The following is a 16,270-nucleotide window of genomic DNA, read 5'->3' as shown; positions in this document are numbered from 1 at the left end:
TGGGGTGTGCGTAAGCTAGAGGTTAGATATAGCCTTGTGGTCGTGGTTTCCGGATCTCTGGGGACCTTTTCTCGGGGACGGGTGGGCGAGGTTGTGGTTGATGGAGGTATAGTTGAATGGCCTTATAAGGGTACGTATGTACGTCGGAACAGAATTTTGGTACAGTAGTACAATATCCTTATAAGGGTACGTCGGGACCGAAATTTGGTACCCTTATAGAGCCGTTACCCTTATAGGAGGAGGAGCAAATACCTACCCTTATAAGGCGAATACCCTTATAGCCCGAACGCTTATAAGGAGATTGTACTGTACCATTATAGTAAGAGCGAATTTGTATATACGAAGCCCGATAAGGACCCAAAACACCTACCCTTATGGGGCGATTGTTCTTATAGCAAGTACCCTTAGGGAGATTCGACTGTACTCCAAGTTGGTATAGAGAATCCAGCTAGAATAGAATTAGATATAACGAAGGACTTGTTTGTTTGTAGCTGTAACTGGATTTGGCGTTAGTTCCTAGAGTTTCAGACTTGCATTCAGCCTGTAGCTAATAAAGCTTAAAAGATTCAAGCTTCTCCTGGAGTTCATCCAATTGAGCTTGACAGTCAATATAAGTAGCCATGGTTGATGATATGTAGCTAAGTTGATAACAGCTCCATGCACTGCGTCGCACAACCAGTGCACTCGATGAACCAAGCTGTCTGATATGCGTACTAGGAGCTCCAATGTAAGGTGGTCTTAGTAACGTAGCGGGATCCACAGTCTAGCCGAGCTAGACGTGTCATCTTTATGTGTATAAGTTGATAGGCTTCCATTCCCCCTCCTTCGTAACAGAACCGTTCATCCGATTTCTATTGATCAATTGCAATTGAGACTTCCTACATCGAATCCGAGCTCTGTCTCTGTCGGCCTGGGAGTCAGCGTACGCGTAGAGCAGTGCAAACTTGCTCAAAGCTGCTGGAGAGGTTAGTGATGCCCTAGGTCAGTCCTGTTGGTCGGCCAGGGAGAGGTATCGTCAATCTCGAGCTCCAAGCTCAATGCGCAACAATGCAATGCTGAATTGCGGCTCTGCAGAATCGCAGGCTGGGCAGAGTTACAGTGTTATCCCCGTCCGGGTAACGTGGTTGTGCCCATTGTGTCATCCCCAGAACTCGCAGGCTACCAGACTCTGTAGTGAAGGTGAATTCATCCTCTCACGGGACAGCCAGTCCATCCATCTACACCCCCCCCCCCCCACACACACACACCATACTCCACACACCACTCACTCCCGCTCGCTCACACGCTGAAGACAGGACCCCTCCTCTGCTCTGCTCTCCAGCTGCTAACTCTGCTTCTACATATTTTCTTCTCACGCTGCAGCATCCTCAAAATACCCACCATTACTGTGAATGAATTACTAATATTTTTCCCTTTTACCCCCCCAAAGCCTCCCCAAGGTCTACAATTCTCCCCACCCCCTCAAGAACACCACTATAGCAGCAGCAATATCGGTAGCAGCAGCAGCAGCAGCAGTGCAAGGTCCGCCACACACACCCTAGGCACACCAATGGCATCCAAAGCAGCACCACCCCCCGTGCCGGGCCCCTCAACGCCCCTCCTCCCGTCCAGTGCCCGCCGCCAACCCATGCGACAAGCCCGCACCAACCCCCCGCGAAAAACCGCCGCGCACCCCAAGCTCGGCGGCGGAGGTGGCAGCAACAGCATCAACGGCAGCGGCAACCGTCTCGCCAACGGCACCAACCCACACGCAGGCCACCCCACACCCTCCACCCAGCCTCCGGCAAAGTTCTACCCCGCCCTCACAGCGTTCACCGATGCCGTCGACGCCCTCCCGTCCGAGACGATCCGCCACTTTACGCTCCTGCGCGAGGTGGACGCGAAGGCGTACGGGCCCGAGGCTGTCCTGCGCTCGCTCATCACTGCCGCGCAGGAGCTCCCGGCCCCCGACGACCCCTACGAGTTTGATCCAGCGCTGGAGGCAATGAAGCAGCTCGACGAGCTTCAGCGGCGGCGGGAGGAGCTCGCCACGCCTGCAGAGGCCATGCTCCTGCATGAGCTTGAAGCCACCCAGGCGGCTGAGATCGCGGCGGGGGCTAAGACGATCCTGGGTCATACCGAGACGCGGCGGTCGCGGTGTCTCCAGATGCGAACGCAGATCTCGGAGATCCTTGTGACGCTGGACGAGAAGATTCATGTTATAACGACGGCGTACGAGGCGCTGCAAAAGCACCTCCAGCGTATCGATCACGCGTATAGCTATGTGCAGCACGAGATCCCGGATTTGTATCGGCTGGGCAGCACGGAGCACTGGGCCTACAAGGAGCCGGTTAAGAAGGGGACAGCGGCGGCACAGGCTCGAGCGGCCGAGCGCGCGCAGAGGGAGGCCGAGGAGAGGCATCATGCTGCGCAGCAGCAGAGGGAGTTGGAGACATCGAATACGCGCTCGGAAACTAGACGGGAGGCACTATTACGGCAGAAGGCGGCGGCGGCGGCCCAACAACAGCAGGCGGCAGCGGCAGCGGCGGCAGCAGCATCGGCTCATGAGGAGGATGAGCAGGCCCCGAGAGACCAGAACCACCACGCTCAGCCGACGAAGAAGCTACACGGAAACTCCAAGATACGGAAGGAACAGGAGGCCCTGGCATCGGCAATGCGGATGGCCGAGCACCAATCGGCGAACGGGGGTGGTGGGCTCATACCGGTTGCTGCTGCCGCAGCAGCCGCAGCCGCTACGGCGACTACACCGCTTGTTCCGCCGCAGCAGAAGAGACGAAAGACGACGAATACGACAAAGGAGACGCCGACGGCGGAGAAGGTGTCAGCACCGGGGACAGCGACAAAGGGTGCGGTCAGCCCTAGGGCGGGCACTCCGGCGAGTACGACGAGCAAGAGGGGAGGGAAGTCGGGATCTGGGGCGGGAGCGGGTAGAGGGGGACGAAGGTAAATTCTCCCCAGTCTCATTTTTGAACTCTTGTTTCTGTTTCTTTTTTTTTCTCTTTTTTTTTTTTTCTTGGGGTCTTTCTTTTGGTCTTTTTACCATGTTTCCTTTTATCTTTCTGTTTATCTTCATGGATTCAAGCACTTTATTTTTTGGGCAATTTCTCTCTCCCTTCTCCTTTCATCTGTTTGGTCTGCGTCTGTACAAGTATTGTTCGGAGAAAAAGGCGTAACTGTAATATTTTCCCGGTGTCATGTGGGGGCGGGGTGGGGGCTTTATATGCTGAAGAAGTTTGATATCCTGTTTTTTTCTCTATATTTTTATTTTTTATCATACTATTGCACAGTTTTGCTGCTTTGTCATTAGCCATGGGCAGGGTTGGCGGGGGGCCGGGGTCAGGAGTATGTATTTTTTTTCCCAGTTTGTCTATCACTCTGTTTGTCAGGCCATGCGTCTATCGCGCGTGAGCCTTTTTTCCTTGTTTCTTGCTGCTGCTGCTGCTTGTACAATTAGATGGGGATATGGGCTACTTTAATAGGTTTTTTAGGGGCCGCCTCCTTCCAAAGAAAAAGGGACACCCACCCACCCCCCGCGCCGCACGGACAAAAAAAAGCCGCCGGGTGTTTTCAGTCCCTGCGTTGCTGCAGCTGTCCGTGTGGTGGGGAGGGATGGTGGAGGGAAGGGAGGAGGGAAAGAGGAGGGGAGAAGAACGCCCTTTTATTGTTTTTATTGTTTTTGTGCCGCATATCCCTTCCTTTTTGTTTTTTTGTTTTTCTTTCTTTCGTTCTTTTACCCCTTTTTGCGTCTTTTTGCACATTCCCAGTGTCTGCCTAGCTGGCTGTCTGGTGTCTATCGTTATTGGTGTTGTTGATATTGGTATCTATGGACTGTTGTTTATTGGGCGTCGTTGTTGTTGTTGTTGCCTGTTGCTGCTGCTGTCTCCTTTCCCCAGATTCCCCCACGCCTGCCTTGTCTGCCCTGCCTCTCACTCTATCACTTCTCATTCCCCTGGCAACACCACCGGCTTGTTGTTGTTGTGATCGATACCCCTGACTGTTTTTCTTTTTTCTAATCTCGCTTATGCGGCTCCTTCCGAGACACCGCCGCGTCCGTCGCAGCCCGAGGGCCCGGCACTGCGCTGTCCCTGCTGCACACCTCCACTCCACTTCACTTCACTTCATCCCGTTCAGAGCCCCGTTCTAACTGCTTTCTCGCAGCAGGAACCCCGGCCCCGCAACAACGGCCACCGCGCCCGCACCCACCACCGCAACCGGCACACCGGCACACCCCGCCCAGACACCGATCTCCGTCGCAGCATCATCACCGCATCTGGGACCCCCGCCATCGCCCCTTCACGCCCTCTTCCCGCCTATCAAGACCAAGAAAGAAAAAGACCCCACCACAACCGCCGCCTCTACCACTGTTGCTACTGCCGCTATCGCCGCCGCCGACGAAGGTACAATAGTACCCCCCGTCCCCGCGGCAAGAAGGAATAGCAAAGTCACAGGCCCACCCCCAGGCCCAGAAGCCTTCCGCGATGACCGTCACGACGTAATCATGGGCGGGACCGCCGCCGCCGCCGACCCCCACCCACAGGCGCCAAAAGCATATACCACAGAGACAGCGGAGAAGCCAGCGGGCGGAAAGCGGAGAAAGGATCTACAAACACACCACAGCATCACCGTCGCCAACAATCCTGAGGAGATGCAGGGCGTCGAGATGGAGCACCCACATGCGCATGGGCACGGGCATGGCGGCCACGCAAGAAAAGACTCCAGCGACCGTAAAGACGACAAGAAGCGCAAGCGCCACGACGACCCCACGTCCGCCACGTCCGCCACATCCGCCACGTCCGCCACGTCCGCCACCTCCGCCGCCGCCGCTGCCGCCCCAGACGCACCGCCCACCGCCGAAAAGGAGAAGCCCTCCAAATCGCACGCCAAAGCGCGGCCCTCCACCTCCGATGGCCTACAGCCCGCCACTTCCAGCAGCAGCAACTCCAAACGCGGGGCGCGCAAGCGCGCAGACTCGTCTGCGGCGGCGCTCATGAAGGTAGAGGAGCCGGAGGACGATGCGGACGCGGACGCGGAGGACGACGAGGATGAGCCCGTGTATTGCTACTGCCAGCAGGTGAGCTATGGCGAGATGGTGGCGTGTGATGGCGAGAGCTGTCCGAGGGAGTGGTTCCACCTGGATTGTGTGGGGCTGCAGCAGGCGCCGAGGGGGAAGGGTATGTTTTTTTCTCCCATCTCTCTTTTTTTGCGTTTTTTATGAGGGGAGTATGCTGACGGGTGGGGGATGTAGCGAAATGGTATTGTAATGAGTGTAAGGAGAATATGTCGCGTGTGAGGAGGACGGGGAGTAGGGCTTAGATTGGCGGTCTGTCTGTCGGTCTGTCGGTGCCTGTCTCCCAATTTCTCGACCTCAGTCGTAGCATGGATGGCTGGATATCATGGATAGCGTAGGATATGGTAGGATAGGATAGATTTTTTTCAAAAAAACAAAAATGACGGTGAGTTTTTCGCGGGATGGAGCATGCAGTTGTAGCATAGCATACATGGGGTCCTTTCTTTCTTTCTTTCTTTATTTTCCTACCTATACTTTTTTTCCCCCTACTTTTCCTACTCTTTACTTTGGCTGTTGTTACCTTTGGCTGTTTGTTATTGGCTGTTGCTTTTATACTATCTCTGTCTGTCTGTCGGTATCATTATCATTATCATTATCGTACTTCTCTAGGGTGGTTTTTCTTCTTCTATTTCCTTCTTCCATTCTTTCTCTATTCTACTTCTTCCTTCATTGCCGCTCTGTTCCCTCCCTCCCCCATTGCGCTCGCTCATCGAGTCTATCTCTGTCTACATATGTGTATTAGTCCTCTTCCCCTTTCCCTTCCCTCTCTTCCCTCTCTCCGCCCCCTACCCACCCCATGCATGAAGCCTTTCGTTTTATTTCATTCATTTGGAGCGTTTTACGTGTGTGTGATTTTGTTTGTTTGTGCGTGTGTGGATAATAGAGCTGCATGGCCTGCATGAATTGGAAGCATGAGTTTGTGTTTGTTTTTGTGTTTGTGTGTTTGTGTGTGTTCTTCATGGGCGTCACTCGGTGTAGATGTATAGTAGTAACTAGAGTGATGTGGTGATTGGGCTGAGCTGGGCTACTGGATGATCGGTTAATAATGGATGATGTGCAGCTATTTTGGTTTGCTTGGGGTGGGGTTGGCCTGTTGATTGGGGGTTTGAATGATAGACATACATGTAGGCATGATTCGCAGCCCGCTGGTCAGAAGATGGAATATCCAATTGCACAAAGTAGCAACCATTCGACCTGTGAGTCTGTTTCCTGCACTTGAATATATATATCGTACATCTAATTTTCGTAGATAATGGACCCGAATACAGCCCTGCAAGTATGGTAGTCAAGTGCTCATACGAGTACCAACGACATGCTTTCCTACAATAAACGCAATGAAATAAAACCACCACACTTCTAGCCAGAGCTAGCCCCATAGCTGTTATCCTTATGTATATATACCACGATGTCCACCACTCTCAGACCCCCATCAAACCCGCCTAGTCCCTCTCGGCCAATACGGGCACGGCGCGTCCGCCGTGCCCGCCGTCGCACACGTACACGCCGGCCTTTCCCCTGGCAACGCCACCTCCACTCTCGGCAGCCAGGACCAAATCCACGTCTTCCGACGCCCGCTAACAGGCCCAATAGACTCGCATATCCTACAGTCGTAGAACTTGGCCACCATCCCGCCATGTATGGACAGCATCGGTATTGCGTCATCCCACTCGTCAGGCGGAGCAGACATGATCTCGAGAACCGCCGTGTTGACGCAGAAGCCCTTTTGAAGGAGGATCCTGACAAGGCTTTTGTAGTAGTTAAAGGCAGCCCAGGTCAAGATGCTGATGTTGCCGCTGTGGGGCATGGTGACTGCTAGGTCGTGCAGGAGGGGCGTGAGGAGTGTGTGCAGGTGGTGGTTTGTTTGGTGGAGCGCATTGATGGAGTGGATGTCCAGGTGGGCGGCGATGAGGAGGGTGAGCTCGTTGGGGAGGTGGGAAAACGCCATGGAAGCTTTATGGCGGAGGTGTGGTTTTCCTATCGGTTTAGGCGGAGGTGGATGGCTATTTATTTGTATAGTCGTTCACCGTTTTTTTTGACGAATACGGCCACTTGACGAACAGGGATCCCAAGTACGACAAGAAACAGTCAAGCAATAGCCAAACTACGAGATCTCCAGTGCTTTTAATTTACATTGGCCCAAAGTCCCCTGTTCGTCAACTGGGTACTCGTTAAACGATGGTGAATGACTGTACTGCTTAGTTATGCCACGCAGTTGGATGCACAGCCTCGTTTCCTGCATATATGTACCTAGTCTCGTACCCATCCCCTACTTAGCAGCAAGCTGCTGTACCTACTTAAGCTGTTGCTTAAGTGCTATAAATTTCAATATGAGTCACAGAATTGAAATTGAGGCTAGGCTAAAAACCACTTTACCGTCCGATTCGAACCAAGCTTGTTTTCTTGAGCAGTGTTATCTGCAGGTTGAGAAGGCACAATCCAGAGAAAAGATTCATTAAAATATCAACTTACTCGTAGATAGCACCAGCCCTACAGCCTTCAGCATGTATAGGACATAGTCGATGGAGAGGAGGGGAAGGGTGAAGGGCGAGGGGGACTCGGCTGCAATGTAGAATAAAAACCAATAGAGAAACAGAGAATTACTTCCTTTTAATTCCCCAGTCTAATTATATAAAGACCCCAAAACCAACAATGGTTATGCTCCTGCGGGAAGAGACTAGACGCGAGATGCGAGATGGGTGAGGATACATGTATTCAGGAAGTGAGGAATTGGAGGGGTGTGTTTATATAGCTGTTGGATGGTATTATAGTGTTGCAATGGCCCTTCCGCTTTGTGGCCACGGTATCCACGGACCCACCCAGAAAGCCAGGTTGTAAAAGTTTGTAGACACCGTGTTTTGTGAGACGTGGTGTATATACATCTGGAATCTTTCAAGTGCAGTCCCTCTTCCCTCTTCCCTCTTCGTCTACATTCATTTTGTCTTCACCTGCTTCATGGCGGTTATTTGGCTACATGTGCGTACATACTTGTAGTCAGATAACTCATCCCCAATGCTAAATACAACGTCTGTTTTGCTTCCTTCCAACCATCTCGTTTTTCGATAGTCCGCTTGAATTCTCGCAATAGGGGCTCATACCTCTGCCGATGAAATAGTACTTAGTGGGCACTCGAGCTGACCGAAACTAACAAGAAATAGGGCCTACACCAGAATCTATTCAGTCACCCAATATCACTCGGCTCATTGTATCGCCCCCCCGAACCTTGAGGCTCGCCTCAGACATCTTTTGAATGTGTTCTATGCACTCGATATCACCCATCTATTGCAAGAAATATCTTCCTACCAAGTCCATCAATACATGTAGTTAGTCCCCCCAGTCAATTGCCGCCCAAACCATACTAACCCGAAAAACCTGCCGCACAATCATTTCCCTCACTGACTACATATCACCCATGGCACCTCATCGTCCGCCAACTCTGCACAAGTCAGATACGCCATCTCTTCCCCCCGTCTCAAGTTATTCTTTACCAGACCTCTCGCGATCTCTCTAATCTTCTCCACCATTCCCGCCGAGCTGTTCACCACCGCCCCCACATTCGCCCGACTCGAGTACCTCTCTACATCATACGCCGAGATATCAAACCTACAATTAACAATCATCCTAAACAGCGCTCCCTCACTTCCCTCCCCACTATGCAGCTCCAAACACGATGCCAACCGCTCCCTCAACACCGCAACTGCAATCTTATAATGATCACTCTCCCTCTCTCCCACCGCGCCACCACTCCCAATACACTGCAGACTCTTCACCGCGGCCATAAACACCCCCGTGAGACGACTACACTCCGCCTTCACCAGCGCCACCACACACTCTGGTACACTGCGGTCCTTACACCAGCGCACAAGGCCCTCGTGCCGGCCGCACGACAGCTTCCCCACGACGTGGATAAACGCCTCGCGGAACACGCGCACCGACTTGACCTTATACCCCAGCACGAGGTACGCTGTCGGGGCCTCGCGGATCTGCGCATCGATGTGCGGCCACTCGAGGAGGCGGGCGCGGACGCTGTCTGCGATGGAGTCGAGGGCCTCGAGGCTCGCGGCGAGGGCGACGACGGCGGTGCATTCTGGGAGGGTGGTTAGTGCGGAGTGCTGGCGGTAGAAGAAGGCGAAGAGGGTGCGGAAGGCCGCGCAGTGCTTCTCTTGGGTCTCACGGCAGGGAGGCACCGGCTACAGAGAAACGAGCTACTACTCAGCACTGGATTATAGCAAATGCGGAAGGAGAACTTACGCCCTGATCTTGGTCCCCACTCGTAATCTGCAAACTCGGATTCCCATCACCATCATAATCGACGCCATAATAAAAGCGATACTGCCTCGCGATCGCTCCACCGGCAAACTGCGCATCCTGTCTGCCCAGACATATATGCGCCGCGAAGCGTCTCGACACGCTCTTGAGGACCCCCGAGTGGAGGTAGAACACCTGGAGCGGGACCGTGACAAGCACATCCGGGGCGTCGCTGCCGTTGCTGCGAAATGTGCCGTTGCGCTCTGCGTGCGTCATTGCTGTGGTGGTGAGTGGCAGTGGCAGGGGAAGGAGAGAGGAAGAGGCGGGGGCGGGGGCGGGTGCATATGACACAGTGGGGGAAAGGGCCTACGGGGTTCTTGATCATTGACACCCTGTTCTAGCTGCAGGACAATCATTTCCATGTTCCAACATGTTCTGGTTTTGGCTCGATTTCTAGATTACTTACTTACTACAGATATCCATACTACTACTAGTACTGACTACTGCCATCATCCCAGTTCCAGACACTCCTTCAACCCTCTATCCATGATCCCGAATCCCTCGCCTCTTCCTCCAAGTACCAGCCCAAACTCCTCACTTACTAACAACTACTACCTTACATCCCACCACCGAAGATCCCAGCATCAAACCGCACGTAGTAACAGCACCCCTGCCCCCCGGACCCGGTTACTGCACCCGCCCTCCCGCAAAAAAAAAGCTTGACCGAAGATCCAACCCCCCCTCAATGCAACAACTTGCGGGGTTTTCACCACAACCCCCCACCCCTGCATTGAGGGTTGTATATATGTATGCATGTGCAATATGTAGCCTAGCTAGGTACTATGTAGTGCTCAACTTTGAAAGGCTTATATTGTGGATTGCGTATCCTGTCCCCTCTTTTCGCATTCACCCGGAATTGGGACGTATATGTGGGATGCAGGTTAAAGAAATATATGGATTACTTGAGCATGGGCCCGAGTATTGATTTGTGTTTGTTTCGCTGCTAAGGAGGGGATTGTGATTACTTATATACAATTTTCGAAAAGTAGTGATCAAGGTAAGTTGTGCTCACGAAACACAGGATCCAGGCGTACCACCGTACCAGAAGCTAGTCGAATGAGAAACAGAACCAATCACCAATCCTGCCTATGAGGACACTGACGGCAGTTACCACTACTAATACTGACTTTACGGCAGCAAGTTATATAGCTCATCTATTAAGATAAAATTACTAACAGCGTATGTCTCACTTCACGAATCATCACTCGTTCGTTCCACTCCCATTGTTCAAATCACTAAACACTATACAATCCAGTTCAGTCCATCGAAAAAAAAATATTAGTATCATAAGAATAGAGAAAAAAGAAAGGAAGAAAAAAAAGAGTAGTAGGCAACAGCAACACAAACGCCTTGGATTCCCAGATTTCCCCCCCTCCCTCCCTGCCCCAGTCATTTATTTATCACACTGAATCATTGTCCCGTTCCATGACGTCGCATGGCAGACACAACACAGCACATCATTACAATTCGAGATCAATCAACACACACAGCAACAGAAGAAAGGAAAAAAAGGATAAGGAATAGAGAGGTTTTACAATGGGTCAAGTCACAGACAAAACACATAAAAAAAGGCTTCCGCCCCCACAAGCCTGCCAGCCTGGCCGCCTTCACAGAAAAGGTTGATGGGGTGTTCTCGTCCGTCCGGGTCCCGTAAAGACATAATAATAATGTACTGCACAAAGCTCCTGCCCGTTTAAAACAAAAGAAAAAAAAACTCCCGGACTGAGCCAATAAAAGAACAATCACACACAAGAATAAAGACCCGCCGCCGCCCGTTTATAGTAAAATGGATTTTCGTTTTTTTTCTTTTTTCTTTCTTTTTCCGTTTGAGTTTCACTTAATCGACTTTCGCGTCGGCCAACTGTCTAGTTGTAGCGTTCGCAGTCAGGTTGTTCGCCAGCCGGACGTTTGTGTTTGCATATTTCTTTGTATGCTTGAGCTTCTTTCGCGCGACCATCACAGGTACCGATGACTTCGTAACGAGGTAGTTTGAGAAGGATCCGAGGAGTACACTGTTGGATGTCAACTTCCTGAATATCGAGGAGGAGAATATGCGGAAGATATACCCTTTGAGAGCGCTTCTGCCTCGTGAGCCAAGAACGACTAGGGTAGGTTCTACAAGATCGATCTGCATGCAGGGGTTAGTACAAGGCAAAGATAATTACTAAACCACTTTCGCTTGTTTCAAATAAAAGCTTGTCCAATGGGAAAAAAAGGCTATACTCACGATTTCTGTCAGAAGATGTTTTGGGCTTTTGCAATGGATCACCTCCACAGTGCACTTGACTTGTAGTCGCGTTTTCTTCAACAGTTTCGAAACCAGCGATGTGATCGCTTCTGCGGCTACGAATCTCTCCTGCTCCGCTTTTGTCCTTTCCCGACTCCTTTCGGACCTTTCCATTACTTGAAATGGTGTACGCGGTGACGCACTCCCGGGTGTCTGCGTTCCTGACGTCAGAGTCTGGTTGGACCCCACTGCCAATTGGGTAGTCATATCTGCGATGATCCCATCGTCGGATACAATCTTGCCGCCATCCTCAACGGAGTCTTGGTCGATTGCGTAGATAGCCATGAGGGTGTCTCCGTCCCTAAGAACTGTTCCGATGGTCCATTCGAGTGCGTGCTGAGCCTCACCACTGAGATCCGTAGCAACAAGGTATTTGCGGACTCGTCTGTTTCCCTCCTCGGCTTCCTTGGAAATTGCTGCATATTCACCTCGCAGAATGGTACGGACCACACGTTGGGATTCGGGCGTTGAAACGATAGGGGAAACGCTCATGTCCATTCGCTGCGCACGGCGAAGGTCTAGAACATCCGCTTCCGTGTCAGATGACATGGGAGTAGAGGTGTGAGATGGCAGATCAAAGTTTGTGGTTGGGTGTACCCCCGTGCGTCGGCTTGTTGTGGGGGAATTTGCGCCCGGAACAGTACTACCGGAAGGAGTAATGGATATTGAGGGAAGCAGCGAACGTACTTTGTATCTAGAAGATACTTCCTTGCCTGTTTAGAAACTCAGTTAGCTACTTAATTTTGAAATTTGCGGGGAAATCGGCCCAGGCAACAAACGTTCTTCCTCTGCAGCAGCCAACAAGCTCATACTAGTCCTTCGCATGTTGCCCGTCCCCTTCTTTGCATCAATACCGCCGCCCTTCTTTCCCTTCTTCTTGACACCTCCACCAGGATCGCCGACACTCCTGATCATGCTCTTGATGATCCCGGAAGATTCCCTAGTATTTTCTTCAAAGCTTGGTTTCGCGCCGTCTATGCGCCGCGACCTTGATCCTGGCCTACCCCTCTCCTCTTTGTCCTCCTCTTCACTCCCGGGGGAGCTCCCCAGGCTGCTGGACTCCTCTTCAGACGAGTCCTCAGGTGCGCGCTCACCCTCCAGATCGTAATCTTTCTGCAGGCGAACACCGCCTTCGCTAGTAAGAGACTCGCCTGTTCCTGCACGTATATGTTCTCCATCACTACCTGTTAGCGGCTTGCGCTCGGGTAGCTTACCCAGTATGCCACCGGAACTCGCAAGGGCTTGGTCATTTAGCCGGGCGTAAGCGTGACCAAGGTCTATCTTAGGCTCGTTGTCCATCGCAATTCGGGGGTTTTGTCGGGAAGGCGATGATAAGCGTCCTACAGAAGATCGGGGTGATGCTGACCGCAATAGCTCCTCCCGCAATAATTCCCCTGTATTCGGAGATATTGATCGTCGCCCGATGCTTCCTCGAGCGGAAGGCGCAGCACTTGGATCGCGAGAGCGAGGCTTTCGTGGTATGGGGGGCGCTACAGACGGCATCATCGAGAAGTTGTAGGCGTCGTTCGGGGTCAAGCTGTTCACTTGCTTGTCACGATCCTTGAGCAGTTTTGGAGGCCCATTGAGAACAGGGCCAGACTCGGAGCGGTGCCTGCCATTGACATTCTGGGTGACGGTTGGTGACCATGTAATTGTAGTTGCAGCTCTGGGGGGAGGTGGGTCTGCCATATCAATTAAAGAAGATATTGTGGGGCCGCGAATAGGAGATGAAGTACGACTGTGGTGTGGGGGAAGTACAGAGTTGTACTGTTGTCGGGGTGAGGAAGGAGTGGAATATGCGCCAGAGGCATGCTGGTACACGGAGGCCCTGCTTGGTCTTTCGAGAAGCTTAAGAATCTCTAGACGCTCCTCCTCGAGGGCGGATTCAAGAGACATCTTGGTGTAGTGAGCAAATCAGGTATCTAGTATTAAGTAGCACTAAACGGTTGTCAGTTGACTGCACGATAGGTTGATTGGACTAGCAGATAATCAATAGAACCAGCAGGTAATAGATGAAGTGATGAAGGATGCAATGGATGTAACAGTACAAGCAGAGTTGATTGATCGGGGTTGGGGGGAGACAGTGCAGCTTTTTTCGTTGGGGAAAGAGGAGAACGGTTTTCTTTACCTCCGCTATGAGGCTGCTATTTGCAAGAGCAATATGATGTCCTTTAAGGAAATGAAAGCTGATGGTGATGATGCTTTCGAGTACTGACTGAGTGGAAAGAAAGAAGCAACGGAAAATTCTAGTGGGGAAGCCAAATGAAAGGTGGTGAGGTGGCGGGTTGGCTGAGTATCCTCTGGGGATGACCGCGTGGGGATGCAAAGGTGAATAGAATGTGAGATGGAGTGGGATGGCTTGAAGATAAAGAGGAGGAGAGGAAGAAGAAAAAATGCAAGTAACAGTAGATCCCTTGTGAGAGAAAGAGAGCTCTTGGGTCGAATTTGAATAATGCCGAGAACAGTTTATGCTGGTAAAGTGGGTGCGGGTGGACTGATGACGAAGATCCAAGTCCCACCAAAATAGGGAGGATGTGCCCTGTCTGTTGCTTGCTTGCCTGCCAGCCCTGTTTACTGCTGCTTTATCTGGTGGCGTCCGAGTGCCTGGGAGGGGTGGTCTGGGGGCTTGGGGCCTAATGTGGAGCTCTAGACGCAACGAGCAAGGTGCGTCTTTTCTCTCGACTTCCCCCGGCGGTTTGTTAAGTGTAAAGAGTAAACGATGAAATAGCCTCCGCCGAAAGAACCCGCATTTTCGCCCGAATTGTGGAACGGGTAATTCAAGGAACGGGTGTTTTAGGTATGTATTTCGTTACAGCTGCTCTTTCTGCGATTCTTTCTCTCTCTTGTCTTTTTTTTTCTTGTCTCCTTGCGGAACCTACCTACATAGGTTCATGCAGCTAATATCACCGCAACCAACGCCTGGTGTGTAGGGCGACGAAAGCGATTGCACGATGCAAACAATGGTAAGATGGGAAGAAGCCATGAAAATCGATGGAAAATATTAGCCAATTACCCAAGTGGAAGCAGCATGCACGGGGCCATTAGAGTTGAGTACATATAGGCACCACTTACTGGCTAGGGAAGTAATGGAATCAGAAACAGAAATCAGAGGAGAGGAGATGGGGAAAAAGCAACAGGGAAGAGAATTGTCAAATTCCCCCTCTTCCTTTTCTACAGCAGAAAAAAAAAAATAGGATGTGCGTGGGTGGTCTGTAAAGTACTTTGAATCACTGGCCTACCAAATTCCACTTGTTGACTGCATCGTGTACCATGGAGGACATGAACCCACTATCAATAACGTCCAGGTTTTGCATATGTGCAACCCTACACGATACACTCTTTTCGGTTTCTTCATCTCGCCTGCTTCTGTTTCCGGTACTTTGGGTGAACTAAGACACGCAGACCCTATTGCTCGTTGATAGAGCAGCGCCATCTAGCCATGCACAGAACGTGATGACCTCCCCTTTGCACATTGGCAGGGGTCCACCCCAAAAAAGTTTCGCTGCCATCCAGTCCTTTATCTGATCCGCAAGCTTGCCTTAGTTCCACCTCTCCTCCTTTGGCCTCACGATAACCTTCTCTATGTCCCCCTCCGCTTTCCCAACCTTCACCTCTTTCGCTTGTTTCGCCGTCCCCATCCCCCACAAACCCTTCCACGAGCTTGTTCCATTCCCTGAGCACTCTGTTCTAGCTCTTCTTCCTTCTCGTCCTCAACTACTACCCGCACGTGCTCCACACCACCACAACCGCTACCTCCCGTTCGCTTCGTTCCCACGCACCCATCACCACCGCCATGGTGCCTCTTGGCCTACATCTCTTGGACTCTTGGCCATACAACTCCGGCAGTCATACACGCAGGCCAAGCGAAAAAAATAAACGGGGAGGGGGGGCAGTGCAATTAACCTCTCGTTTGTCCATCCAAGGAAAGCGGGGGTGCGTAAATTATAATTGTTGGATTAATTATTTTTCAGCAACTGAGACACAATCAAGCAAGAAAGCAGGCAAGCAGGAAAGCCGGTACATACTCTAGGAGTTAGAGTACGCAACGGCTGATTTATGAAGAGCACTTTAAAACGGACGGACCTTACAAGAGGATCTCTTCTAGACTCAGGCGTACGGACTCGCTGCTCCATGGGCACTGAGGAGAATAGTCACCTGGGGAAACCTCCATAGGGAGCTGCCCTACCAGGTACCAGCACGAAAGGGAGAAGGTTCACCGAGACCTTCGGCGAACCAAATTCGAAGTTCATGAACCCTCCCCATTCCTCCAAACCAAACACTGTGGTGTCTCGCCTGCGTGACATCCGTTCACATCCTTGCCGGACCCTACCCGCAGCGGGTAGGAAGAAAAAAAACCAAAAAATCACGGCCGAGTGCCAAGTAACGTTAGATAGCCCCGTGTCCGCGCCGAGACAAACATCAGCTCCAGAACGATTACATACATACAGGGGGAGATCGTGACGTACTCCATGCTTGGTACCTAACAAATAAGCATAGCAGAGACATAGATCTAGAGGCTTCTGGTTAGACTTCAGAGAGGTAAGAAAGACTGGCAGGCGAACACGGTCCCCCCGATATTGTTTGTGTATGTATGATTCAAGTATGTAAGG

General features: G+C 51.6%; 4 protein-coding genes across 4 annotated transcripts; 1 reads left to right on the top strand and 3 right to left on the bottom strand.

Annotated features, from left to right (window-relative positions):
* Positions 1 to 1,549: 1,549 nt before the first annotated feature.
* H6S33_009991 (uncharacterized protein) lies at positions 1,550 to 5,313 on the top strand (the record flags this gene model as incomplete). The annotated part of the gene is made up of 3 exons (XM_044841906.1): positions 1,550 to 2,943; positions 4,162 to 5,171; positions 5,246 to 5,313. 3 exons carry the CDS (start codon positions 1,550 to 1,552, stop codon positions 5,311 to 5,313), a joined length of 2,472 nt encoding a protein of 823 aa, XP_044697134.1.
* A 1,184-nt stretch (positions 5,314 to 6,497) lies between these two features.
* Positions 6,498 to 7,013, bottom strand: H6S33_009990 (uncharacterized protein; the record flags this gene model as incomplete). The annotated part of the gene is made up of 1 exon (XM_044841905.1): positions 6,498 to 7,013. The coding sequence occupies one exon, from the start codon at positions 7,011 to 7,013 to the stop codon at positions 6,498 to 6,500; it is 516 nt and encodes a 171-aa protein (XP_044697133.1).
* Positions 7,014 to 8,457: 1,444 nt separating this feature from the next.
* H6S33_009989 (uncharacterized protein) lies at positions 8,458 to 9,589 on the bottom strand (the record flags this gene model as incomplete). Its single annotated transcript, XM_044841904.1, has 2 exons — positions 8,458 to 9,255; positions 9,317 to 9,589. The coding sequence occupies 2 exons, from the start codon at positions 9,587 to 9,589 to the stop codon at positions 8,458 to 8,460; spliced, it is 1,071 nt and encodes a 356-aa protein (XP_044697132.1).
* Positions 9,590 to 11,210: 1,621 nt separating this feature from the next.
* Positions 11,211 to 13,556, bottom strand: H6S33_009988 (uncharacterized protein; the record flags this gene model as incomplete). Its single annotated transcript, XM_044841902.1, has 6 exons — positions 11,211 to 11,385; positions 11,440 to 11,501; positions 11,601 to 12,373; positions 12,440 to 12,817; positions 12,875 to 13,342; positions 13,397 to 13,556. The coding sequence occupies 6 exons, from the start codon at positions 13,554 to 13,556 to the stop codon at positions 11,211 to 11,213; spliced, it is 2,016 nt and encodes a 671-aa protein (XP_044697131.1).
* Between the last annotated feature and the right edge of the window lie 2,714 nt (positions 13,557 to 16,270).

Source organism: Morchella sextelata (genome assembly GCF_020137385.1).
Source record: "Morchella sextelata strain SCLS chromosome Unknown scls_4, whole genome shotgun sequence".
NCBI classification, from domain to species: domain Eukaryota; kingdom Fungi; phylum Ascomycota; class Pezizomycetes; order Pezizales; family Morchellaceae; genus Morchella; species Morchella sextelata.
This window is presented reverse-complemented; position numbering and strand designations above follow the sequence as displayed.